Consider the following 27,465-nt stretch of genomic DNA (forward strand, 5'->3'; position numbering starts at 1 on the left):
GGGGGGGAGGAGGAGGAGGAGAGAGGCAAGGGAAGTCATTATCACCTGCCCCGTGGACCGAAACCGAGCACCCCGCTGGTCCACTCAGACAGGCCAGGCTGAGCCCTGTGACAGGGACAGCGAGCCGTGGAGAGAGAGGGAAGCCGCATGTTAGCAGTAACATGCAGGGAAGATGTAGGTGTGCGGTGATACAATGGCGAGGAAACCACGTTAGAGGAAACCCTGTAATTTTATTGAAAAAGCTGTCTTTGATCTAGAGGTCTTTTCAAAGTTGCATTGTGTTGCTGAGAAGCTTGGCTACCTCCTTTTTGAAACACATGTGTTGTCCTGTATGAGTGTGTGTACACCCATCCCCCTACTCTACTGTACTCTATTGTAACAGCAGGATACAATAGCTGGATTTGTCACATGTACAAAAGCGTGCTCGCTCAAGACGAAGACGTGTTGTGGCGTCCATCTGCAACATTAGCTCCTTCAGTTATAGTCAGATGGTAGAAATGAATGATGTCAGGACAGTGTGTGGTGATACTGTGGCCTGGCAGAAAGCTGATATGGAGACGGTGTGCAGGGCACGGCTGTAACAGGTGTCAAGCTCACTGGGAGGAGGGATAATACTGTATCCCCTGGGGAAGGCAGTGTTGTGTTAGACTGGGGGAAACGAATGGTGGTGTTAGCAAGTGTGCAAATACATGAATAAAAGAATGAGTTTATTAATTGATGAACTGATAAATTAATTGAATCATTTCTCAAGCAAATTTCCAAATGGTTATGGTTCTATCTTCTCATATGTTTGCTACTTTTTTCAGTTTTATTTAATTGTAAATTGAATGTATCTGGGTTTAGGACAAAATGAGTGATTTCAGTAGTTACTTTGGGCGATGGGAAACTTCTTACTTTTTAATCAAAAAGAGTAATCAGTAGATTCATTCATATTGGAAATATACAGTTGATTATCACTTTAGGTCACGTCCCAAATTATAATCACAGTTTAGAGGAGTTTAGAGTGTTGCGGAAATCAGTAATATTCATTTTAGTTGCTACGTAAATTTGTTTTGATTGAGCTCAAACTGAGATGAGGCCAGATGAAGCTGTTAAACCTTTATCGCAGGGCTGTGTTTGACATTATGTGGCATGTCCCTTGATTACCATCGAACCCCTTGTAATTTATTTAACTGTCCAAATGACTGATGATCTGTGTCGTTGGCCAAAATGAAATGTCATGCATCCCTTGGTAATACTAACTCCACCCAGACAAAGCTTTTACAGTGCATGTGGGAAACTGATCTGGATTAAAACAGACTCAAACTATCGTAACTGTCACTTATATCAGAATAGTAGTAAGTCAGTTATTAGATAACACATAACAGAAAATTAAATGAAATATTTTACTTTCAGTAGTTGTTGTTTTAGCTGATGCTACTAATTTGTACATTCTTGAAATCTGAACTGTTGAGATAGCTGAAAACACTGTACAGAGCAGATGTGGCCTAATGCTGTGTAGTAGAACACACTGTAAACACTTGTTTATTACAGATATGGCGAACACACAACAATGTTAGCAAGCAGTTGCCTACACATTCAGCAGACACAAGTTGTGTTTCAATATTCACTTTCCTTTTAGCTCAGTTTTGGTCTCCACCAACCCCTGACAAAATGGTCTGGCTCTTTTGCTGCTATAGATTGTCCACTTTTAACTCTCTAGTTGCAACTTTCTGTCTGCATTTTGGTGTTGAAACACGTAGAGGTTTCTGACACAGCTTTTGGTGCTGCTAAAGTGGGTTTTTTTTTTTGTTGTTGCTGAAAACAGCAGCCTGCTGCGAAATGAAATGAAGTTCATGAGAGCTGTGAGAGTGAACCAAAAACATTCAAGTTGTGGACCTTAAAACCAAAACAATGAGCTGAGAAATTCTAAAATGCTGCAGAGCTGAGGGGATCTGCGGCATCAGGTGTTAATTCTCTTTTGGTCCATCTTTGCAAGTCAAACCTTTCATTCTACATATATTCATTTGACCCAGTATTTTTTCAGTTGCTGCTTCATCTCCCTCCCTTTCCTCTTGTGCTGGATCTTTGTCTGTTACTTTACTTTGGTATTGCTATTTGAGGTCAGTCGGTGAGATTTTTCTTTCTTCTGTTTCCACAGCAACTCTGAGAATATTTGTACAGTTAAAACCTTAATTTGTTCCCGTTATGTCTTTTCTAACCAATAAAATATTGCAAAGCGACGAGACGTGTTCTCCAGCAGCTGTTTCAGAATATTCGATGGGTTAAACAGTGAAAGTATGAATTAGACACAGCAGCAGTAAAGCAGGAACAGATGCCCAGTTTTGAGGCTCTTTGCTCTACAAGCTCTACCTACTTATAAATCCCCATTTGACTCTCAGTGAACTCACCCTCCCTTCAAATCACAGCACCTCTTGAAATCGCTCTGACAGAGCTGGAACCTTTGAGAGCTTTCAGCCCATTGGGAGCTTTTGTATTTATACGGCAGGACAAAAATAGAGGTTTTCTGCCATGTTGGTGGTTGCTTTCTGACGGGACAGTGGCAATATTCCCCTGAGACCACTCGCTCTGTGATGTCTATTTGAGCCACACAGGTTCTGCTGTGTGCCTGTGCAGCATGTTAGCTCGCAGAGTTTACAGCATCATATGAAGCAGTTGTGATTTTTTTCAGGCATGTGTCGTCTGCTCAGATAAGGCCATGTAACTGATCTGATTATCTAGTTAGTAAATTGGAATGAGAGTGATAAGCCAGAGGGTCTCATTACTGTACATCATCTAAATGCAGATATCAGCTGCCGGAAACCTAATTGCAGACTGTAGCCGAAAATGGATTTAGACATTTCAGTGTGTCTATACAGTATGTAAATGTATTGGTTTAACTGAAGGGAGCTACAACCCTGGCAGGGGTTTTTAGAGTTCATGGCTCTAAATGTGTTAAGGGCACAATTTCATGTATCAAATTAAATCAGGTTAATATAGATTATAGCTGCCAGATGTAAATTCAGATGCCAACATGTCAGAAATCAAAGTGGAGATCCACTAATGGGATGTTACAACTTTATGGTGAAGCAAAACAAGGAATATCCTTTGTTTTTAGCATTAGTATTAGCTAAAAGTTAAGGCTTGGTTATGGCTGCATGGCTCTTAAACTACTGTTTTAAGATGGTTCATAGGAACTGCGACCTTTTCCTGGTTCTCCACACACTCTCCCCTGAGCATCATTCGCAATTATGGATGGAAACTGAACAGATGATTGTCTTAATTCATTTATTTTTTTCCAACACAGCCTGTTATTCATGTGCATTTACAGAACAAGGACAGTCAATATTTCCCAGCGTGGCTCTGAATGAAAACAGCTTTGTGCTGTCAACATCCACAGTGAACTGTTGGTGAACTGTGAGGGTTTATTGCATACAGATAATTTAAAGTCATAATCTAAAGTCATAAAACATTATAATATGGATGCTTTTTAAAATATATCTGGCTTCTCAATTTTGGATCTGGAACCCTCTTCATATTTATTCTTCTTTTTCCAGAAATTTTAATATCATATTTATATTAATTATATCAAGTTTTATAGGCTATGTCTCAGAAGCCAAACCGTTTAAAATGATTCTGAATTTTTTTTCTCCTTGCTATAATTGCTCCCCCTCCTTTGCCTCAAGGCTCATTACAGCCCCTCAGTTGTAGTGTCTCCTCCCCTCCCCCTCCTTTGCGTCATCTACATTGCTTTCTCTTTGTTTCATTTGGACCCCTGTGGCGATGGTCCACAGTGACCATTCATATTTTCCATCACTTGGCTATGATATTGAAAACTAATGACACAAGCGCTTTATGGTCCTTGTACGAAATGTTGAGGCAAATCTAGGAACCCACAGTCCCTCGGGGGAATATTTTGTTGCAGCAGACAGTGTGAGGCTGCTGGCTGACACTGCGGCCTCTGCCTCCCACACGCTTCCCCCTGTCTGACCTCCTCCTCTTCATAGCATCTGGGTTATACACACGCATGGTTTGTCATGGCCTGTGGCCTCTGGTGTGACCCTAAGCCCCGTCCCATACAGCAAGAGAAGCTGGCCCCAAATCCCCAGACACAAACGGCAAGCCGATGGGAGGATGGTGGCAGCATGAAGCCCGAGGCCCTCGCCTCTTTCCCTGCCTTCTTTTCTTTCTCTACCCCCTGCCTGGCCACACAAAGCCGGGTTTGACTGTACCGCCTAAATACACACAAAAAGCTTTTCTGTCTCTCCATTCATTTGCCTGATGGAGCTTTATCACATGGTGTTAATTGGCTGTAATTAAGATGTCTTGTGGTTTCTTAAATAGATGCAGTGACAATTTCAGTCATGACGGATAATGGCAACCTCTCACTTACTGGCATGGTTTTCAAATCTGAAGGCCTTAGGGTAGACACATCTTTATAAAAATGGAGTTCCCTTTGTTGTTATTTTCAGCTGGAAATAAAAGACAAGCCAGCAGTGTGTCTAGGGGAGAATAAACAACACAAAGATAAGCTAGAATACATGATATTTCATTTTCAGGATACTCATATGTGAGACTTGCAGTTGCAAAACCCATTAAAAGATGGATCATAGTCTATGCATGACCAGAAATGGCCCTCTTTCATGTTTTATGAACTTGATCTATTCATGTATGATGTATGACTACAAATCTTCCTCCTGTGAAGTGTCATGATTTCTGACAGTTGTGACCACCTGCTCCATTTCTAACAACAAGTGACGGTCAGGAAGCGTGCGGACAGGGTCCTGTGAGGCAAGGACATTATCAGTGGAAGTTAACCGTCCTGCATATGTGTGTGTGTGTTGTGCAGTGTGTTAGACATTCTGCATAGAGAGTCTTCCATTCAGTGTGTCAGCTGCAGTCACAGTATGCGGCATAGTTCGTCAGCTGTAGGCCCGTGCGGATGACAGCTGTTTGCCTGCCCTGCTCAGGCTCTGTTACATTCACTCGGAGGCCTTCCCCTTTTAGACAATTAATCTACCACTTACTGTACACGGTAATTGCCATCCCATGTTGAAATGAGCCCGGGGACAGGGAACTGTGATGATCTTAGCTACGCGGCTGCCCCCTTCATGCCCTGTCTTGTATTCTCAACAGATACAGGCCTATTAATGCTGAACTTCTGGGACTGAACAGAGCAGCATGTCAGTCTGTATTCTTATTAAACTTTCAATCCAGGCATCACAAGTGAATGAAGCCCTTATATTAGGAAAAAGGGCATGACATTGGCATAAAGGTAATAGGAAACCCCTCCAGAGAACATAATTTACCACACAATTTCCACTACTAAACGTATTTTATCTTTTGGTCCCCCAGGGTTGTGTGCTACTCGATTTCCCCATCTGCTGGCTGTAAAGAGGAATTGCAGCATGAACACTAAATATGTCAGCCACCGCTGCGAATCCACAACAATTGATTGTACTCTGCCTAAGGGGAGAAAGCATAACAGTTTGAAAAGAGTGAGCCTGTAAGTGAGCACAGTCTTGTGTGCAGCACATGACTTGTGTAGAGAAATGGAGCGACACTAGAGTGACATCAGAGAGGGTTACGGACCGTGGTCTGAGGTCATGGTGTTTGGTGCCAGGCTGGAGACGGGGAGAGGTGGAGATTAGTAGACAACAGTAATGTAGACCATGAGTTAACCAGAAAGAATCCTCATTGTGAGGTTATTGATTTGATTATTTAATAGACAAAGTTTAAAGCTGTTATGATCAGTATTTTTTATATTAACAATGGATCACATGACCTTGTGTGTGGTGTGAACGGGGTCACTTGTAGTTATGAGCAGAGAATTTTCACTTTCATTTCAGAGTCTGAAGTTCCCCTCAGCTTTATGGAGCATTATGGCATCTTCTCTCTCATCACTCTCATCAGCATAATTTCCAGACATCATTTCCAAAACCCACTGTCATACATGCCAAACACTGGACAACCAGAGTTCGCGACTAGCTAGTGAACACAGTGTAGCATTTAGCTGCTAAAGAGCCAGATATTTCCAATAAGAGCTGGTGGAAATAGAAGACTAAAAAAAAATTGAATATGGGAAGTTTAACTATTTGACACTCAATGCTAACGTTGCTACGTGTCTGCTATATGTGCAAATAAGCAATTGTTTGCTAACATGTTAAGCATATCAGCTGCATGAGATGCTAATGTGTCAGATTTGTTTGCAGCTTGTTCCACTGGCACCAAGTGGCCAAAAAAATCAGGTGATGAGCAGGTATACATGTTAATGATACACATATATTATACATAGCCTACAATATATCAGTGGAATACTGATATATGGACACTTGTGAAACGGACAACTTGAGGATCAGATAGGCTGCTTGATGTATGTCTCTCAAAGTTAGTGCAGACAGTTAATTCCCACTTTCCTCCCAGGACACCCTCCCTGACTCCCACAGATTGATTATAGCTGAGGTCGTCGACTCTTCCTGCATCTTCACCCCACCAAACTCCCAGTATGGAGTGTGGAAATCAACTGGGATTAACTGTAGCCTGCAGGCATTCCTTACACATATGTGTGTGCTCTCAGTAGACACAATGCCTGCATGTTCTTGCACTGAAAAATAACAACTACTGCCTACTGGCTGCACTGAACAGACTGTTTTAAGTCATTTGATTTATTTTGTAGTCTTGTGATCTTTTAATAAAAGTACATTTTCTGTGCATATAGAATGTTATTTGCTTATTCCTTCCTAAATGGACTAACCTTTTCTTGATTCTACCACAGGGATCTGCCCTGTTGCAACTTGTTTAACATATTGGCAACTGCTTCTAGAAAAGTCATCTGAAATATGTGCTGCAGATGCATCCGAAGCCCCGTAGGCCACATATTAACATTATGTGGACCAGAACACGCTGCTCTCCTTTACACACGTGGCGATCATGTGTGTGATCACTAGCGGCTTGTGTCCACCATATGTTTGGCTGTCTTGCCTGCTGTCGCTTCAGACAGCTGTGGCCTTGCATGTCTGTGCATGTTTATCATGGTTAGCTGGTTGCAGTGCGTGTATCTTCAGAAATCCTGCCCTCCAGAAATGGATCTATCAGATTCAGGCAAAGCTTGATTAGCATCAATAGTCTGACAGGAGAGGAATTTGCTGTGTCATTATTTTATCAGTCTATACATTATTGTTCTTATGTTTGGATGTGGTTCCAGTTGTGGTTCTAGTTGAAAAAAGAGCATATTGGGAAATTCACTGCTGACCACGGAGCCTGGTATTTATTTCCAATTGTGTTCCTTACATGTTTTCCAAGATTTAGTTGAGAAGATTAACACAACTCTGATGTCTGTATGGTAAATATGAAGCTTCATCCAGCAGCTGATTAGTTAGTTTAGCATAGGCCTATAACCTGGAAGCAGCGGGGAAACGCAAAGCTAGTTAGCCTGGTTCTGTCCGAACAAACCAAATCCACCTCCCTGCACCTCTAAAGCTCACTAATCATGACGTTATGTCTTGTTTGTTTGTACAAAAACTGAAATGCAGAAATTACAAGTTGTGGTAACAACAAAGTCTCTGGAAAGTCATACAGTCAGGCTAGGCTTTATATTTATTGTAGGCTACAGGCGTGAAAGTGGTATTGATCTATTTATGTGACTGGTGGAAAAAAGGATACTAAGTGGAAATCCTAAAATGCTGAGCTATTGCTTTAAAAGCACAGAACATAGATCTGTTTGTTTCTGTAAAAGCCCAATGTCACGTCTGCTTGCCACTGCTTAGTATAGCCAGTTCACTGCCTGTATAGGTCCAGTAATTGATATGTTCATTTCCAACATATAGGCTACACTTGGGAGAGGATTTACACTTGAAGTAACATGCAGTGCAACTGCACCCGCTGCAGGCAATTACATGCACGACTGATAAGATGAGCACTTGTGTTTGTTATTTGTTCATGTAATACAGGGTGACTTAGTACACTGGGACATCTCTATAACTGGGAGCTGACTGTATCTGTTTGCCACTGTCATCAATAAAACAGTAGATGCATCATTCATTTACTCTACCTGTTATGTTTTTGGGAATTATTAGTAGGAAATTTTCCGTAATGTGTCTTGTAATATTGGTCCAAACCCTTCCTGTGTGTTATTACTGCAGTTGTAGAGGTCACAGTATGCCTGCTCTGAGGCAATTACGCTGATCATGTTCAATGAAACAGCACCATATTGACTGTGGACACTTAAGCTTTCTTGGAAACTAGGGTCACGTAAACAAACAGCCAGATATTGTTTCCAGATGAACTGCAGCACGTCGCTGCTGAGAGATGCTCCATCTCATCTGTTCCTCTGCTTTGCTTTTGTTTTTTTGTCTTGTTTATCTGAATCAGGTGTAAGGCCTGTGTGCGACATGTTCATATTAATTGCAGCTGTGCAATGGAAGACGTCTGGTAGTGAGTCACAGGCGCCTTTACCTCGCAATTGGAACATCAAAGCCTTTCTGAATGTTTTTTTTTTCCAAGCAGTTTCACTTTTAGTTTTTGCCCTGTCAGTTCTACCATCCCTGCTGATCCAAACAGGAGCAATTATTTTTAGTGTTCCTGCAGAATATAATGGGTGGGGATGTCTGGTCTCCTCAGGAAATTGCTCCCACATCCCAGACAAAGTGTCAGACCATTCCCACACCCTTTTTCAGACAATGAAAGAGAAATACATGCTGAAATTAAACAGTAAAATAAAATATGAAGTCATTGGCCTTAGCTTAACTCTGCATATTTTGGTGCAACTTTATTTTGTGATATTTATTTTACAGAGGAGAAAAAAAAAATCTGCTAAACAAAACATTTTCACCATTATACTTCAAAGTATTCGGAGGTTGAGTGGCCAGCTGGAGTTTGTTTCTGTGTGCATTGGATTTGTATACAAGTGTGTTTATGTGGAGGGGAGTTGGAGCCTCTGCAGCAAGGGGCCTCATGGATCTGTCTTGCCCTCCCCTGCACTCTATGAGGCAGTGTTTTGGACCAGGGCCCAGGACCAAGCCTGAGGCACGCTGCTCTGCTCCAGCCTCTCCAGAGCGCCGACTCTCACTGACATTACATCAGCTGAGGAGACATAGTAGACTGTGTGTGTGTGTGCTGGAGTGTAGATGCTCCTTTCAGCTTGTTGCTCTGTAGCAAAACAAAGTGGTTTGCAGATCATCTCTTTTCCTGCTGCTGAATCTGTGAGGTGTCAGCAGGAGAAAAGTAGAAAAGGCTCTCAGCCATGGCTGTGCGCATCATACGAGGAATGGAAGACCTGGTGGCATCGGGCAGCCAGCTCGTCTGGAGCCTGGCACATCAGACCCTGAGGAGGTGGTACAACCGTGGGCTGATGCCATGCAGACGCTTCTTAGAAGCCTGGTTGAGGATTGGAAAATGCTACCAGGTACGACAGATCCTTGACCAGTGGGAGCAGAAATCATTTATTTATAAAGGAGTTTTATTTATTGCTTTCTTAACAGCACATGTGATAAATTACTTGTTGCCAGGAGGATTTCTTTGATTGAATTTTTATGCCTTATATTACCTGTGATCTTGTTTCAGTTTTCCTGTGAGTGAAGTGAGTCAGTACTTTTTCTCATTTGGCTCATTAGCGTATGCTTGTGTTTATTTGTATGACTGTGAGGAGGCGCAGGCTGCCTCTCGGTGAGTTATAAAGCCTGTTTTTTAACAAGGGTCTCTCTCCCAGCACATATGGCAGTCATTAGAAAGCAGCATGACCAGCTGTTTGATCTCACTGTCTGGCTGAAGAGGAGAACTTTCAAAGTAGGCTTTGAAATGCATTGTTGCTGGAACACCTGAGCGCGGGCTGTATGGTTAACAAGTCTTCCTCTCGTGTTCTCCGCGTAAACTTGAAATAGATTGTGTCGTCTTTTTTTTTTTTTTTTTTCTTTTTCCCAGCATACTGCCATGTGAAAACATATTCTGAGTTAGATGGAATTTAGCACTCACTGTTTCAGGAAATTTTTACATAACAGTTTCCTCACCTATTCTGCAATGAGTAAACCAATGTACTCCGTTCCATTCAGATTACAATATTCTCACTCACCTCAGCCAACACAAATTTCGGTCTTTGACATCTTTTGAAAGTGCACACAACACCTGACACTATTGAAACAACCTTGTGTGTTTCTTGTTCTCAGAATAACACAAGTATCAGGTCCCTTTTATTTTTTAGGCAATTTACCAGAAAGCTGTTTTTTCCATTCAGAATCACATGAGCTGTCTACATGGGTGGAAAAAGTATTCAGAACATTTACTTAAAAGTAAAAGTAAAGTAGTCATTATGGTAAATTGCCCCTGTATATTAATATATTAGTGGAACTTTATTATTTATCATGTAAGGAATGTTTTAATGTTGTAGTTGGTTGGGGTGGAGCTGATTGTACAAACTGATGATATGTTATTTAATAAATCTTGATCTGAAAAGTGACTAGTGGCAATATCTTTTACATACACTTGTTGGAGAAAATAGTGCAATATTTCCATCTGAAATGTGGCAGAGTTGAAGGATAGAGTAGCAGACCTAAAAATGTACTTAAGTACATCATTTAAGTCAATATAATTAGTTTATTTCCACCACTGTGCATCCTATAACTACTCAGCCCAGCTTGTGGTCACCTGGGGTTAAGCGGGTGAAGTGGTGGGTTGTAGACCTGATCAAAGCTGCAGGGTGGGCCCAGCTCAGCCTGAGCAGGTCAGCGGCTGAAGGTCGTGTGAAGAGAGCACCATGAGGCCCCCTGCCTGTAATGACAGGGCTGCAGGGGGATGACCTCCGTGACACAGCTGTGACCTCTCTTTTTTATCAAGGAAGACCTCGATCTGAAGCTCAGGTCCTCACTTCAGCAGGATGAGAGCAGCTTCTGTCCGGATGAAACTGTCTTTAAAACATTTAGCGCCACTTTCTTAGTGGTGTGGAGGAAGTGATGCATCTGTGAATAAACTACAGCACTGTATCAGGCTACGCTGTGTTTTTACAGTACATTTGATGTTTTACGAACTCTTTTGAAACTGGTTATGCATTGACATAGGGAGAAAAGACCGGGAGATGAGGGATTTTGAGTCAGTTTCACTTTTGAGAAAGTGAATCTAAAATTCATTGTATGTGAGCTTGAAATCAGACTAAAGGCCTTTGTCCATTTCTCTGTGTTTTGATGTCACTGGCTAACAACAATGCAGCATTGAGAGATAGGCACTTGGAACGATTGTTCCCTGAACAGCCTCAACAATTCGTCAGAGTGTTACTATAGTGATTAATCCCTGATTTAACTATGGAATTTACTGTATGTAATTAACAGGCTCTACCATTTTTCCCATCAATGCAAATCACTTAGAGGTCTGGTTTTCATTGAGGTTAGTTCACTTTTTTCTTATTTTGGTCAGTGAAGATTCTTGTCTCTTCTGCCACCACTGGAGATATTGAGCTTTAAAAATCTTTTAAAAGTCCCTGCTATGCAGCTCATACTTGGACATACAGTAGAAGAAGTGGGTATGGCGTGGCGTTGAAATACGTGGCTTCAGAGCAAAAGTTAGCGTATTACCAACTTAGTGTGACTGCAGAAGAAACCCTTTGTTGAGTAGTAAGCTCTGCCCACAGAGCCGTAAATCTCACTGAGGTTCAGGGCGTTGAAAAACAGCAAAGTGGAAAAGTAACTTGTACAGTATGAAAGTGAAATGACAGCTCTGTTGTGGTGCCGAGAACAATATGTCCTGGTAGACTGAAGTTTAACGCCATGCCAGAAAGTGTCTTCCCACCCTGCAGTCCCGTTGGACGTCAACATGACCCTCAATTTCCACCACAGAGGCCAACCAGTTGGATGCCACATGTTTTTCATTGAAGTCACAGAAATAAAAAAGACGTCTGGGACACATTCCTGGGCAGCAAACAGCATCAAGGCAACACAAACACACACACTCTTGGCAATGAGGCTCTCCCTAGTGTTTCTGAGATCAAGCAATAGTAAGATACCTACGTTTCTACTGAGCAATGTAGATCCACACAATGATGAAATAGGAAAGCAGATTTTTCTGACATTGCACTAAGCTCCCAACTACTAAAAGACACACTTTTAATGAATTACAGCCAATTTGTATCAGATGTTAATGTAATTACAGCATTTGTCAAGTTATTCTGACAAAATTCTATTGCTCTTTGCAGAAAACTGAAACAACCTTGTTAATAGACGGTGGTCTATGTTTCGCTTTCAGCCCACTATTGACGTGCGCTGCAGTGTCTTTTTTGATGCTGCCAGTAGTGGGCAGCAAAGTCAGGAATTTTAAGATTCACACAGTGGCTTTAATTAATAGGCGAAGACAGTGTCATCAGAATTTGTACAAGGAATTACACTTTTTTTTTTACGTTGGCAACAGCTTAAAACACAGAAATATGACTTGAATATTATTCATCACCTCACATTAATATCTCTGTCTTGTCCTTATAGGCTGCATGTAAAACTTGCCCTGTATGAAAGGCAGTTCTGCTGACTGCAATAGACTGATTCTTAAAATTATTCATCTAAACAATAGAGTGGAAATTCAATTAAACTTTGCAGCAGGACTTCATTGTCTTTTAGTTTGGTTGCTTTGCAGGAGAGGAGAACATGAGATGATGACATCTCAGGGATTTTCAATGGACCAGTGTTGATGCAGAGGAAGGATATGAGGGTGAAAAAGACAATAGTGTGCATAGGAGCTAATAACAAAAGGACCTAAGACTCTTTGTTTATAATTCACAGTGCGCTTGTAAAGAGCTGATTTATGGCTGAAATATCTCTGCTGCACTTTTTTTTTTTAACACAAAATAAGGAAGACGGTCTTACAATGACTTTGATCTTTTGGCGTGTTGCTCCCATGTGGACATCTGCCTGGTGGCTCTCCTTACCTATTCATTCAGCACAAAGACAAACATGACATTGAGGTGAGTCACTGTTTCACTCGCAAAAAAAAAAAAAGAGCAGCCATTTTATCCCTGGGCTAAAATAGTGGAAGGACGGCTGTGTGTGGAGAGGCACAGGTAGAGGTGGAGACGGTGTGATTTGACCCTTGCTTTAACTGACATGTCTCATGTGGTCTTTTTTCCTCTAGATGACTGAAGGCCGTCTTTGCCAGGTTCACCTCCTCGATGGCAGGGATCTGGAGCTGCTTGTGCAGGTAGTTTGTCCTTCTGTAATTTTTCTTTTGTGTTTCAAGCACATCACATTTTAGTTACGGTTATGGTCTAAACTCAGTTCCTGTGTTTTTATCTAAACTCTCCAGCCCAAGCTGTTGTCCCGCGACCTGTTAGATTTGGTGGCCTCACATTTTAATCTGAAGGAAAAAGAATATTTTGGATTGTGCTTTATCGATGACACGTAAGTACATTTCCTAATATAAGATACATTTATTTTGCAACCCAAAAAATTGCTATGCCCTGGTAATTTGGGTGTGTGTGTTAATTTATTGTATTTTTGATTGAAGTCATTAGTTGATTCTGACCCAATCCTTGTTTACAGAAGGAGAGAGAAAGGAAAGAAAATTAAGATGGCAGTATTCCAACATATGATTTATTCTTTTATTCCTGCTCAGTGGTCAGAATAACTGGCTCCAGCTGGATCGTAAAGTCCTTGATCATGACTTCTCCAAGACTTCGGGGCCTTTGGAACTCAAGTTCCTTGTGAGGTGAGTGCCCTCGCTGTGAAAGCTTGCCAAATGTGGAATCCTTTCTCCTGCACAACAGCCTATACTATTGAAAATCTGAATGTTTTACAAATAAGACTGAGATGTGAATCATAGAAGCAGCTGGTATAGTGAGGGCTTCACAGCCTCCAAAGGCGTGTCCTAGCCAGCAGGTGGCAGTGATGGGACACAGTTTTATCCCTACTGTGTGACTGCCACATTACTTACTAATTCACATGATGACAGGCAAAATGCATTGACATGAACCTTACTTATAAACTCTTCACAGGTTTTATATTGAGAAGATCACCTTCTTGAAAGAGAACACAACGGTGGAGCTGTTCTTCCTGAATGCAAAATCTTTAGTGTTTAATGTAAGTGTTTTTAATCATTTATTTTCTGAAAGCATGTCTCATAGTTCTTTTTGTATCTCCTAACCAAATTTGGCATGTCATTTAGTTCCAGGTCATTGCACACGATCATTGATTGCCTTATGAGAAGATGCCGAATCCAACTATTGATCAGCTACCATTCTTGTTGGTTATTACCATAGAAACAGATTTCATTCAGCTTGGGGTTCATGGTCAGATGGTCACATGATCAATATTTTGTCTGTAACTTTATATTGTTGTCTGTATATTGTTGTGTTGTCTGTGAAGCGTACAGTTCTTCATTTTTATGATTTCACATATGATGTCCTTTTTTGTCTTTAGACTGAGTTGTTGTGTATACATCCAGCAACATTTATAACATTATATTGGCAGTTTATTGTGGTTATATTTGTATATTGTTGTAATGCTTCTGCAATTCGTTTAAACAATACATACCCAACACATATACAACTCAAGACCACACACTGTCCAGCAGTTATTCAGAATGCTGCTTTCATGTGCTGTCCGAAATTCTATAACGTTTGCCAGTGTCATGTACGTCATATGTTATTGTTTAGCATCCATTCACATTCGACAGAGAGCGTACACAACAGTCACAACACTGTCATTATTTTAGACGTATGAATATATAAGGTATAGGTTTTATTGTATATTTAAATCACTTGGGGTTCATGGTCAGATGGTCACATGATCAATATAAATTTTGAAAATTTTGGACACATATTGTTGTCTGTAGTTGTATAGTATATTAATTTTCCACTGTCCAAAAAAAAAAAAAAAAATTAAACATGAATCTTGCAGAAATTTTTTCTAGTAATAATATTTGTGTTAAATAATATTATTTGCTTAAGAATATCAATAATATATCGGCGATCAGAAATGTATTATATGTGTGTTAAGTTGAGTGGAAAATTAAATAGCTTACAAGTAAAATGGTGTTAAAGTAACCAGGTAGTTCCTGAACAAGGATTTGGAACTGTACGAGGAGCGCCTGAAGGCAGCATGTGATCAAACGTTGCAGTGCAGTTTTTTTTCGCGGGGAGAGCAGACTGGTCACCATGGGAGACGGAGACTGTTGAACCTGCTTTCGGACCATACCACTTTACTGATGGGGGCTCTAAGCTCAAGCAGGACTTTCAACTAGGGTTTCTACGTACCAGTGCGTGTTTTGTCAGTTATAGAAAATAGCACGATAACTCAGGAACTGAACAACAGTATTGGAAACACTTCTCGGACAGTTTTAAACACCGTATTGTCTCTGCGGCAGTGGTTTAGTCGGTAACGGTGGGACCGAGGTACGGGACGGGAAGATTTTCTCTCAAGTCAAGTGTTTCGGGCAGGCTGTACTTTGTGTGTGAATGTTTTTTGAAAAAAACATGCTAATTTGACCATTTTTACAACAGGAGACCATCGAAGTCGAGAGTGAAAATGTTTTCAAGTTAGCTGCATTCGCATTGCAGGTAAGAAAGAGTTTGTCGCAGGCTTTCCAGACTGTGATTTTGTCACTCACCCCAAATGTGAATGAAGATGGTCGGGACACGCAGCATTTGAAAACAGTTGTCTCTTGAGGTTGCTTCGGTCGGAGTCATTGTTAAAGAAATTGACCTTTTTATGTTAACACTACCCTTTGAAATGAGCCTTGTGCTTCAATGCAGTGTTTACTATTAAGAAAATGTAAATGTAGTCAAATGAAATATGTTCATTCGTGTAACGTTACTACCTCTGTACAATTGTGCAGGTAGCTAACATTAGCATTCTGGTCAATTTAGTGTTTGTTTTTTTTAATCATGCTTAATTAACTACATTATTTTATCTTTTTAAGGAGGCCAAAGGAAATTACACCAGGTAAGAAGTTATCGATATTATAACGTAAAAGCCTTGAATGAAAGAAATACAGAAAGGTCTACCCAAAGGTCTTTGTCACATTAAGTTTAGTCTTAAGTCTAGTTAAGTCTTTTCAGTTTAAACACGTTTTGAGTGAGCTGTACAGGATAACTTTTAGCTTTGAATAGTCTACAGACACAATGTTTTTGTCTAGCATGTCAGGTATACAGAAAAAAACATTTTTATCAACTGGTAACTGGAGTCTGCAGTTGAATGCACACTCTGCACAATCTACAAAGTGTTTGTTGCCGTACTCGACAAGGAACCAGTGCTCAGTGTAGAGCCAGTTAATGCTCAACTTGACAGGCTCAGATTTTATTTTACAACGGACTTCCCTCAGTTAATGATTCCCTTGATTTTGCTCCTGTGATATTGAACTGAACCCCTGCTGGCTTGCTGCCATCCACATGGTCCAAAGGCTGCCTTTAAAATCAGAACACTTGGTCTTTTGTCATAGAGTTGCCTGTGAAGGCAGACAGGCAGATTAACTGTGTTTACAGGTTAAACAAAAGTCTACAAGAGGCAGTTTTTTTTCACACGTTGTGATTGCATCATCTCCCTTTATAAATGTCACATCACTTGACCGAAACAGCCCATGTAACACTTGTACAAATACATGCACGTAGTGTACACGATTTGGGCAATGACACTGGTGGGAGATTCTGTACTAAACCTCCATAATCTGTTCGCTAGTGGAGATAATGTTTTCACAGTGGGCCTTGCTCTCAGAGGCTTGACCTGCTGATAAGGTATGTTGTTTTTTTGCCAGCCGTAGGAGTGAAGGGCATTGGCTGCCATTAATAAACACTGCTCTGTGAGCGGCTGAGCAGGTTGAAGCAGAACAACCTGTGTGTTGACCCTGTGCTTTGCCTCTAAAGGCCTCTCTATCCATTATGTGAACACAAAGATTTGTGCTCTGTAAGGAGTTGCACATGTATGGTTTGAATGGTGATATATGCAATGCTGAAAATGCAGTTTGACCTCTTGTCAGCCACTGCCTTTGTGCTCTTGCAAAAAAGAAAAACAAAACTTGGCAGCATCTGCTTGTGCTTAATAACTGAGTTGCCATTAAGAACTGTGATTGATCTGATAAATGTTAATTATTATTTATTACAACTTCAGTCCAGATTTATACCTTAGACTTTTGATTTAAAAGTACTTTACCCTGAAGTGTAGTGTGCAGTTTGAACTTTCAGTTCGTGTAGGTGTGGGGATGGGCTGTACTTTGTCCTGACTCTGAAAGCACAATAAAAGACAACTTGCCAACAAATCTGGTAGAATCAGGGAGAATGGGAGTGTGTCCAACTCACGCTGTGTTTTTCTTATTTGCACAGATACTATTTTCCCCTGCTCATTCTGATTATGCTTTCTATTAAGTTGTAAGAGACTTAGAGCATTTGTTTTTTTGCCAATTTACAACAATTATAGGAATATGTTTTTCTTCCTTGGAGGAATGTATATAAAATGGTAAAAGAAAGGTGTTATCCTCAAACTTTTCTTACTTTAGCATAGCACTGGCTCCAATATCTAACATGGTTATTTAACTGGTGCATCCCCCGCTGTCCTGTGGCAGTATTTCTCATTGCTGTCAGTAATGTCCTCTCTCTCTACTTCTTTGAGAGAAATCCCCTCATAAAGCATACAATATAAATGTGTCTGGTCTACACTGTATCAGTAAAGGGCCCTGGAGCAGTGAGATTAGCTGTAGAGGAGTTAGGGAGACCTCCTTCTCCTTAAGAGGGATGAGCCAGACCCACTGTCCAATGGTAGACAACTTGGCGTCAGGAGGATTCACTGCAGTCATGTTATTGTTGTGGTGTGGGCCAACCTCCTGCTGTGCATTGAATTAATGTACCATCAGGTTTCACATTATACTTGTAGTGTGTCTGAATTCCCTTTGCTGTGTTAATATTGCGTTGCATCCTGTTCTTACCATAATGATTCTCACGTTATTGCTGTAGCTGCGGGTGTAATCCACAGCTGAGTGTTACAGCTGTTCTTTTGGGGGCTTATACAAGGGATGGGAAGGGAAAACATAGGAAATCATTGAATTGATTGATGTATTTTATTATCACTAACAGTTTTATTAGTAACTTTTTCCTTGTACAATTGTAATCAGCTCCAGTAGTGAACTTAAGACAGTTGTCTGGGCCTCTATATTTGAAGAGCGAGTAATTATAAATTAGTTTTGCATCATCAACAAAATGTCATTTGTGTTCTAATTGTATCCACATGAACAAATATTACACTCAGATAGTTTCAGTCCTCAGTTCTATTTGCAGGTGTAGCCTCTAGTTAGTGGTTCATTCACAGCAACAGGCTCTCTCATTGTGCTCCCTTCACAGTCACCACGTCTCAGCCCTGTGGAATAGCTGACACATGAGTTTTATCTCTCCCACTCTGAGTGGGCCGCACTGGGCTGGGCTGTACTGGGTGTAGGAATTGCCTCCACACTGCAGGCTGCAGGGAGATAACAGACGTAGTAATGAATTCCAGATTGCTGACAGGGCAGCACGGCTGTGGAGTAGATCACCCCGACAACACCAGGCCCCAGCTCCCCATAAAATGTATGCCGTCAAACACACAGCGAGGTGCCGTGGCAGCAAAACCCAGTCAACCTCGGAGAGTCAGCTACAGGGAAGAGTGATTCAAGTGCCTCTGCCCTTGCAGCGGCTCACCTTTGTTTTTGTTTAGTAAGCTGGTTCACATAACTGGATCATTTTGGTTTTGTCCTACTACGTTAGCAGCTGTTAAATTCCATTAGAGTTAAATTGACGTTCATAAAAGGTCAAATGGGTTTTGACCTAAACTCTTTATTTTCTCAGATTGAGGTTATTGTTAAAGATTTATCTTGTACAGTAGTTGAGAATATTGTAATAGTTTAGTCTGCGCATTGGTCTGACTTACACATATAAAATCTGTCTGAGAGCCTGCTGACCGTTTTCTAACAGCGCCGGAGCTCATACAATGCTTTTCAACACAGGCAGAGCCTGCCAAGTGCTTGTGAATGGCTTTTGTTCAGGTCTCCAGTGGACTGGCCCGCCAACCCAGAGCCCTTTTTGTCCAGCAGAAACTGTAGACCCAGTGCTCGCTCCTACATGATGTTGGAGTGACTCATACTTCACTATCATAGACCTTGACAGTGACGAACACCACAATTTGTCTGTACAGATATCATTGCCGGTTGCTGTGTTTATTATGACACATGAAGCCTGTGATTAACATTTTTGGCAGTTTGACTTTGTGGGTGAGAACTGTACCCGCTGGATGTGCCATGATGTGATCACTGACTGAACTGTGAAGGTCAAAATACTGTAGTTTACCTACAGTACATAGGATAACTGTGAAGTACAGCACTGTTGAGAACCTGCATAAAATGGCTTTGATATTTTTGAAAAGATTTTTTGCCAAGCCTCTTAAAAGACTTCCTGTTACTTAAAGGCCCTGCACATGCTTTTATAAATGAAGTCTGGCAAGACATGAGTGAAGCTCAAGTTTAGTCTTGGCAAGCAGTACTACTCATATAGATAAGAAAGTTGAGAAAGTTGAAAATAATATCCTGACACTGCACCTTTTCTAAAGGTTTGCTAACATGAATTATTGCTGCCATGCTTCAAGATAGAAATTCAAACCACACTGTGAAAGCACAAACACGTGGAGAACTCTCTACACATTTTTGGACTTTGGGTTGAGATTCTTGTGTAAACATTTACCTTCAGTTTCTTTATGGTATGAAACCCTCATTTTAAGGTCTTAACAGGATACTTCAGAGTTCTGAATACAGAGATTCTCACATGCAGGAGAGCTGGTAATTAGATATGTCAATCAACAGTGTAATTTTTGTGTTTTGCTGTGTCTTTCCCAGCTCTGAAGAAGAGATGAGTAACTCTGTTCCCCAATCAAAATGGCTCTAGAAAGGACACTGTTATTGTGAATGACTACATTTGTATAAGTATATGATTTTCTTTTCAGTGCTGAGACTGCCAGATCACACCTGAAAGAGCTCCCAGTTCTTCCCACCAGAGTTTTAAGGGAGCACCCATCTCTCAATTACTGGTAAGATATCTGACAAAATGCATTGGGGAGTGGGTCGGTTTTTGGGGATAAAACTCAACCTTACAGATATTCGTGGTTCAAACAACAACACAGTCCTTCCTCTGCGAGATACACTTGCAAATTCACCTATTAAACCGCCTCAGTGGTCAGTAACACCCGGTTGTACATAGCAGTTTCCCCAGAAGAGCAGTTCTAGGCAGTAAGGTGCATGCTGACCTGCCTTGTACTTGGCAGACGGTGTTGCCTCTGATGAGGTGACTAATTCATGCCTGGGTTGTGTTAATTACGTTTGCCCATTAGCCCAGTGAGAGCACAGGGAGGTGCTGACAGCCACTGTCTGAAAGATTGCTGTCTGTCTCTTCACTCCACACTGCTGTTTTTGCTCCTCCACCTTACCCTCCTCTTCTGGTTTAATAATCATCTGAGGCTGCTGCAGCCTCTGAAGCGGCTACATTGAGTTTAATATCCAAATTAAAATTATAGTCTTATGGTGCATGGGTGAGCACATATGCACGCCTGTCTCTTTCTGACTGTTAAGCTGCAGTGAGTTTGCTGTCTCACTATGCTATTAAAAGGGATGATTACAGTGGGAAGTAAATGGGATGCATTTGCAGGAGAGGAGGATGAGAGCCATCATCAGGCCAGTAGGCCGGACTGCATTTTCTGCATGAGCAGACAAAATGTGTGTCAAAGAAAGGGCCCTCTCACAACTATCCCTCTGTGGCTTGAATGTTTAGCACTTGATGGATTATTCATTAAATGTTTTATCTTTCCATTTGCAGTGAGGACAAAGTGACTGAACATTACAAGAAACTGAAGGGACTGACCAGAGGACAAGCCATTGTGCGGTAAGTTATGAAAATAAATCTATATGCATCTGTATGTTTTTTTTGTTTTTTTTTTTTAAATGAACTGTCTCTTTTGCACAACTGCCTTTAATTTCACAATTCTTCTACGTCAGGTCTTCCTCTTTAACCTCATGTGCCTGCACTGTAGTGGCTGTTGTTTTAAGAGGTGGCTGTCACCAAGCCAGAGTGTGTCATTAATTAGAGGAGGTGCTCTTAGAGTAGGCAGCTGGCCAGCCTTGGGAGGATGTCAGTCCTCCACTGTGTTTTTCCCAGGACTGTAACTCAGAGCAACCCTGGGTCATTTACGCTCAGATGATTCGTGCCCTTGAACTGATCAATGGACTCTCCCTCCCTCTGTCACGGCCCTGAAACAAATCGATCAGCTTGCCACTGCAAATGACTGTGGCTTCTCAACGACTGTAGCTTAAATCGCACTCTGTCTGTTGTACAACAACCACCGGTGGACAGTGATGAAGTGTAAGTGGCTGAATTCCTGTTAACCTGTTCCTCTTCCTCTGAAGGTATCTGGCCCTGGTGGAGTCCTTGCCGACATATGGAGTCCATTATTACCCAGTGAAGGTAACAGTGGTGCCCTGAGTCATACAGTAGCTTAACCTTTGATGAATGCAGCATGTCAGCATGCTGTCTGTATTTCTTTTTCTACATGTAGTCAAACACACCACAAAATCTTTATTCACTTAATGTTATAACATTTTGCTTGATGCTTGAATCATGAGACTATTTCCTGTTCCTGTATCTGTCCTGTAGCTAAAGCAACTACACATCTGTGCTAGGAGCACACACACCTATACTCGGTCTGCTTGGTTGGGCTAAGTGAATATGACTGGCTTAGTGTAAAATTAAACCTTAAATAATTAAAAAGAATTAAATCAGGAATCCACTCAATCATTGCTGCACATGGTTAGCTGAGCACAATTCAAGCGATCCCTTCAACTTTCCTTGCTTTTACTTGCGTCTGCTAACTTTCTCTACCAAACCCTGTTAAATCAAGGTGTCTAAGGAGATCAAACAGTGGCGGTAAAATGACTCAGTCAGGCTTACAGAGATTTTAAGGCCTTTAATGTATTTGATCTCTTCTTGTGTTGCGAATGCTGTGAGCCTAATGGGGTAATTGCTTTGGTAACAGGCCTCTGTTTTTTTGTTTTTTTTGTTTTTTTCAAACTCCCACCAATAAAGCTACCTCTAATGAGTGGTGGAATGGTGTGTTTGTGCTTTCATGCAGGACAAGCAAGGAATACCATGGTGGTTGGGAGTCAGCTACAAAGGCATCGGCCAATACGATTTGCAGGATAAGCTGAAACCGCGAAAGGTAGGTTGACCTTGTTTTACAGCTGCTCTGTATACCTCAACTGTCTTAGTTTTTATTTGAAATGTTATTTCAAAGCAAATTCACTGCCTGAGACAAATTTTCTTGTCTGTTGTTTTGTTGTGTGTGTGTGTGTGTGTGTGTGTGTGTGTGTGTGTGTGTGCGCGCGCGTGTGTTTATGTGTTCGTGTGTAGTTTTTCCACATCCATGTCAAAGATCTGAGGATACAGGGTTTATTTACTGTACATGTTGTAAAGCCCTCTGGGACTAACGTAGGGCGTGGGCTTTGTAAATAAATTTGACTTGGTTTTCTTACAAAGTGACATTTAATACTCAAACTAAAACTGTTTCTTTCTGAAGTTACTAGTTTTTAACTTTATTGTAGAAGTATTTGTTACTAAGCACTATTGAAACTTAAATCAGCTTTCAGCCCCAGTGCCTCTTGTTAGCTGGTTAATGATCCATTCAAACTGTAAATAGCAGTGATTAAGACCCTGGTTCCCATGCAGGTCAGGAGGAAGAGGAACACAAATGGGGAAAATATTTCGGAGTATGCTGTACGCAGTCAAAGCTGAAGGTGTAAGAGCAAATACAGTAGGGACCAGTATTACCAACAGTAGAATGAATGTCATAAGGATTATAAAACAGTACTACTTATGAAGTTTAAAGGGGAAAATGCTAATAAAAATAGTTACATGATCAGAAAAAAATAGTGTATAGTGTAGAACTGATTACAAAAGCTTATCATTGGGGCAGAATGCTATACAAGTAAATGAAAATACCCTTTCCTGAAAGTCAATTTTTTATGTAGCCCAAGCCTTTAAACAATTAGCATTAATAAAGTAAAAATAATTAAAGTCAGATGCTACTTTTTAGCTTAATAGTGGATGTAAAGGAATTTAACTGGTCTGTAGAGGACCCATCATATACCTGTTATTATATTCTACATGTACAGAAATGGGTGTTTCTCCCCAGCCTCTTTCATTACACTCGTCATAGCTGTTGTTATATGGCAGGAGCCTGTTGACATAGCAGGGTGTGCTGTTACACTGAATACCGAGGCATTAATGGGCACAGCCACAGTTTGTCTCTCCCCAACACTCCCAGTGGAAGGTGTAATTATGGTGCTCTGTGGGAAGCTGTGGGCTTCTGGGAGTTGGATTGGCACTCTGCCAACCGGGTGGGAGGGTGCTTGTTTGGAGTTGGGGGACAGCAGTGAGGGTGTTGGGGTTCCTGGGAGGGTTCATCAAAACTACACTCTGCCTTCTCCAGCTCCTCCACTCCAGGAGGGGACTGTTACATGGGAGCCTCATGAGTTTCTTGTTGTGGGAAAAAAAACAAAAAAACATTGCCTTTTTAAATGACCTATTTTGTTGCTCTGATAATTAGAAGTGTAGGGCTACTTTCCTTTGGCCTTGAGGGGAGTCGTGTATATCTGGTGAATATTGATAGTGCTTCCTGTCTTAGTTCACAGCCCTTGTATTCAACCCAGCCCATCCCTCCTTGCCCTCTGCCCAGCCCCTGTCAGCATGCTGCATTCATTATGGTAATGTGTGTGTGTGTGTGTGTGTGTGTGTGTGTGTGTGTGTGTGTGTGTGTGTCTTGGAGGGAGCACAATTGATCAAACAATACAAAATAGTTATCTGTGTAGGGGGCAGGGGGCTGGATTCAAAGTCAGTACTGGTGGGAGGTTTGTTAATATCCTTTAAAGTAGCTACAATAGCTTAACCTCACATTATCTCCTCTGCATGCATGCCAGGTTGATCACTCCATATTGAATATCCTGAAACTCAGAGGCTTGCACTTCCTACTGTGTAGACGTGCCATATTTAATAATGTAAATACCCTGTCATTTCTATTATGACTATTATAATGGAGTGTATGTTTGCAGTCTGTAAATAAAAGGAATAGATTATGTATTCCAAAGATCCAGAGGGGACTAAGGAAATAAGATGCCAAAAGAGAAAAACAATGTTTTATTTAGGAAATAGAGCACTGCAACAGTGTGCTTCCAGGTCATATGATGGGACTGAAGCAGATGGCAAGTCAAGACTTGGTTCTTCTTGAATTAAATCAGAAGTCTCTTCTGTCTCCCTCTCACTGTGTCACTTGGGCTCTCTCCCAGTGGGTAATGGGACACTCTGTAAGGCCACATGCTGGTCCACATATATGATGATCCAGCAGAACCAAAATAAATGTTCAGTTTATTATGGGGGGCAGTGTCAGCGTTGGGGTTTAATGACATGAAAGACCTGAAAGGATTGTGAAGGTTCTTAGTGAAAAAAGAAAGTTAAAAGGGAGTTTAAAAGAAAAGTCAAAAAATCCTCTCCCTGGTCACTTTGCTTTTGATTAAATTCAGACTTTTATGAATCAAAATGGAACACATTTCCTTCCGGTGCCTTCCTGTTAGCTGTTCACAACTTTAAGCAATGTGTCATCTTGTGGAAACGTTTAGTGTTGCCAACCAGCCAGAGCTGCTATGTGACGTTTTGGTGAAGGGTGGGGTGGATCTTTTTCTGTACAGGCGTGTGAGTCAGAGCATTTGACACATTTTCATACATGGATGCTTTTGTGGACTCATGTCTCGGGGGGGGTCCTTTGGTTGTTGGTGTGAGCTGGAAATTAACAGCCTGAACCACAGGCATTTCTGGCATACTTCCAAATGCTTGTAATGAGACATTTAGTAAAAACAAGGGAGATGTAAATACTGAAGATACAGAAAGTTTGTGTATTCACTCAAATCGCGAAGCTAGTGGTTTTAAGAAAATGGTTACTTTTATTTTCTCTATCTTGGAGTTGTATTTTTGAGTCACTGTTTCACAAGTTGCTTGTTTGCAGACTGATTTCTTGGACCGGTTCCTCTTTAAGAGGCATACTTGCAGTCTTGTGATTGTAGAGTTTGAGGTGTGTCACATCCTTGACATATTTTGGCTGTGGCTCCCTCTATTAGTTTCATCCAGCACACCGGTGTGGAGTTTCTCTAATAGGAGACATGATTCAGTGAAAGTGTGTTCATTGTCTCAACCTTTGTTATCTTGTGTTACAATGTAAATGATGCTAAGTGATAGCGACCAAGGGATGTGAATTGGCAAGAGGTTCCCTCCACAATGGGAAGAGGTTTTTGGATGTGTCCTGCTGGCTGGTTCCCTTTGTTCATTAAGTACCACGATCTTTGTTTCACTGGCAGACTAATTCATAGGGAGAGCAGTATTGGCTGGTTTTTAAAATCAAAACTATACATTCAGATGCATTGTTTTAAGGGGCAATAGTAGTATGGTATAGTATTAAATAAAAAAAAAACCATACAAAATGACCTAGAAACTCAGGGGTATCATGCTATTTAGTCAAATATAGTACATGAGTATTTTCTGCCTGGTTAGGCGGCCGTGCTATTAATGATTAGACCATAGTGACAGATTCCTGACATGTTTTCCTGGTGGGGGAGATGGTTATAGTGGATTCAGTCACACAGCAGTTCTTTGTGTGCTCTTTATAACATGAAAAGCAGAGAACTTCTCAGCCAGAAGTTGAGTATTCAGAGTGTGTGTTATGTGTGGGTGACAGGAAGCAGAGCAGAGGTGAAATGTCTTTCAACAAGGAAAAACCTGGCCTAACAAATAGTTGTGTACAACCTGCTCATCTGGTCTGGCTAAAAAGGAAGTGAGCTGTGTGAGCGAGGAAGAGGGAGAGAGCAGTGCAAAGCAATACAAAGCCTTGAAGGCAGTGTGAGGTGTCTGTGATGTCAGAGGAGGGGGTGTGGCTAAAGGGGCGTGGCCTGCTCAGCTGAAACTCTTGCAACACCTATCTGGCTCCCTGAGATCAGACAAGAGAGAGTATTGTTCGAGGAGGCTCTAGCCCTGTGGGAAACTCAGTCAAAGGATTTGATACAAACCCAAGAGAATACAGAAGGGAAACAATAAACCTCCACGGTAAGCCTTTTTATTATGTCTGTTTTAGATATTCAATAGGTTTTTATTTTCCTTATGTGCTCCTCTAAATACTGTCTGGTGTGGTGTTGTACCTGCTGTGCTTTCTGTGTTAGAGGTACAGGCACGTTGTGAAGGAAGATATGTAATGTGCTATAGTTGGTTTTCAGAGTATGAATTATGTTCATGGGAGTGGAGATATATCCGTTTTTTTGTGATTTCTTTGACAAGGTACAGTTTCTCACTAATTTAGGTTGTTGGGCTTCCCATTTAGGGCAGTACTAGGTAAAACGGTTTTCATAAATGACATTAATCTTAGCCATAGTGATGTGCAGCGTTGGATTTTTCCGAAATGAGAGCAGGGAAGAGTTGTTCTCAGGCAAGTGGCTCCAGATCTGTTTAGTGAGTTTCGTATCATTGGAGCAGATGTTTCATTGTGACACAGGGAAGTTGTGCCGCTGTTTTCCTCCACAGCAGAATGAAATGAGAAGCTGGTTTTCTGCCTGGCACGATTTCACTCCCTGCAGTTGCAGCAGCATTATAATTGCTCCTGTGTAAGCCTGAACTTACACCTGACTGGCCGGCCTTTTGAGCACCGCTCACTGCTCCAGCTGTTATATTGTTTCTGCTAATGTTGTAAGTCGACTACAAAAAGCTGTACTTAAAGGCAAAAACAAAGTCAGTGTTTTTAATACCTGCCTGCCTGTTCTGTATTCTTTTTGAGAGATTGATCTCCCTCGTATGGGAGGCTTCTAGCTTTTTCAAGCAAATTGTTACGAATGTGTGTTTTACAGCTTTTGTGTATCAAATGACTTGTCTGTTTATGCACTGTAAATCCACATTTCAGTCAATAGTCCTGTGTTGGCTTGTGTACTCAGCAGTGTGTAATGTCTCTCTCCCCCTCCCTTCCCTCCCTTTCTGCAAAACTGTCTCTTTTGCTCTGCAGTTGTTTCAGTGGAAACAGTTGGAGAACTTGTATTTCCGCGAGAAGAAATTTGCAGTGGAAGTGAATGACCCGCACAGGTCAGAGAAGGCAAACCACTTTATTTATCTTAACTGATTTTCATAGGTACTTTTCCTGTTTTTGAAGTGTTCCCATTTTAGCTGCTGCTCCCTTGCTACTGATGTCCTTATCCTGCAACTTGCACACTGTGAAGGGCATCTGCAGCCTGTGGCCCATTTAGGACACCGTGTTAATGGCTGTAACCTGTCTGTTAAATGAGGGCTTTCCTACTGTTCAAGGGCCTCTTTATGATTCTATGGCCGTTATAAGACCTCTGCTCTTCTCACAGCTTTAATGTGGCTCTTTTAGCCCCCAACGCTGTTATTAAATCCCACTGTCTGTCTAAAAATGAGTTTGCTGCTTCTCTCCACTTCAGTAA

The 27,465-nt window shown here is 41.3% G+C and overlaps 1 protein-coding gene across 8 annotated transcripts in view; it reads left to right on the plus strand.

Moving 5' to 3' along the window:
- The window catches only part of frmd4ba (FERM domain containing 4Ba), a 41,759-nt gene that overhangs the window by 6,284 nt on the left and 8,010 nt on the right, over positions 1-27,465 (plus strand). For 7 of the 8 annotated variants that reach the window (XM_087173309.1, XM_023403659.2, XM_087173312.1 and 4 more), the window contains exons 1-12: positions 9,206-9,382; positions 13,081-13,146; positions 13,252-13,346; positions 13,561-13,653; positions 13,940-14,024; positions 15,446-15,502; positions 15,865-15,887; positions 19,899-19,982; positions 20,765-20,830; positions 21,352-21,409; positions 22,074-22,160; positions 27,030-27,106. In XM_087173309.1, coding sequence (XP_087029435.1) covers positions 9,221-9,382; positions 13,081-13,146; positions 13,252-13,346; positions 13,561-13,653; positions 13,940-14,024; positions 15,446-15,502; positions 15,865-15,887; positions 19,899-19,982; positions 20,765-20,830; positions 21,352-21,409; positions 22,074-22,160; positions 27,030-27,106 — 953 coding nt within the window. In that variant the 5' untranslated portion in view covers positions 9,206-9,220. Of the gene's footprint in view, positions 1-9,205; positions 9,383-13,080; positions 13,147-13,251; positions 13,347-13,560; positions 13,654-13,939; positions 14,025-15,445; positions 15,503-15,864; positions 15,888-19,898; positions 19,983-20,764; positions 20,831-21,351; positions 21,410-22,073; positions 22,161-27,029; positions 27,107-27,465 lie in introns of those variants that run through there. The other variant, XM_087173315.1, reaches the window with a different exon arrangement.

Source organism: Seriola lalandi, unplaced genomic scaffold (genome assembly GCF_002814215.2).
Source record: "Seriola lalandi dorsalis isolate HSWRI2012SDOR001 ecotype SW California unplaced genomic scaffold, Sedor1 jcf7180002054169, whole genome shotgun sequence".
In the NCBI taxonomy this organism is placed as follows: Eukaryota; Metazoa; Chordata; class Actinopteri; order Carangiformes; family Carangidae; genus Seriola; species Seriola lalandi.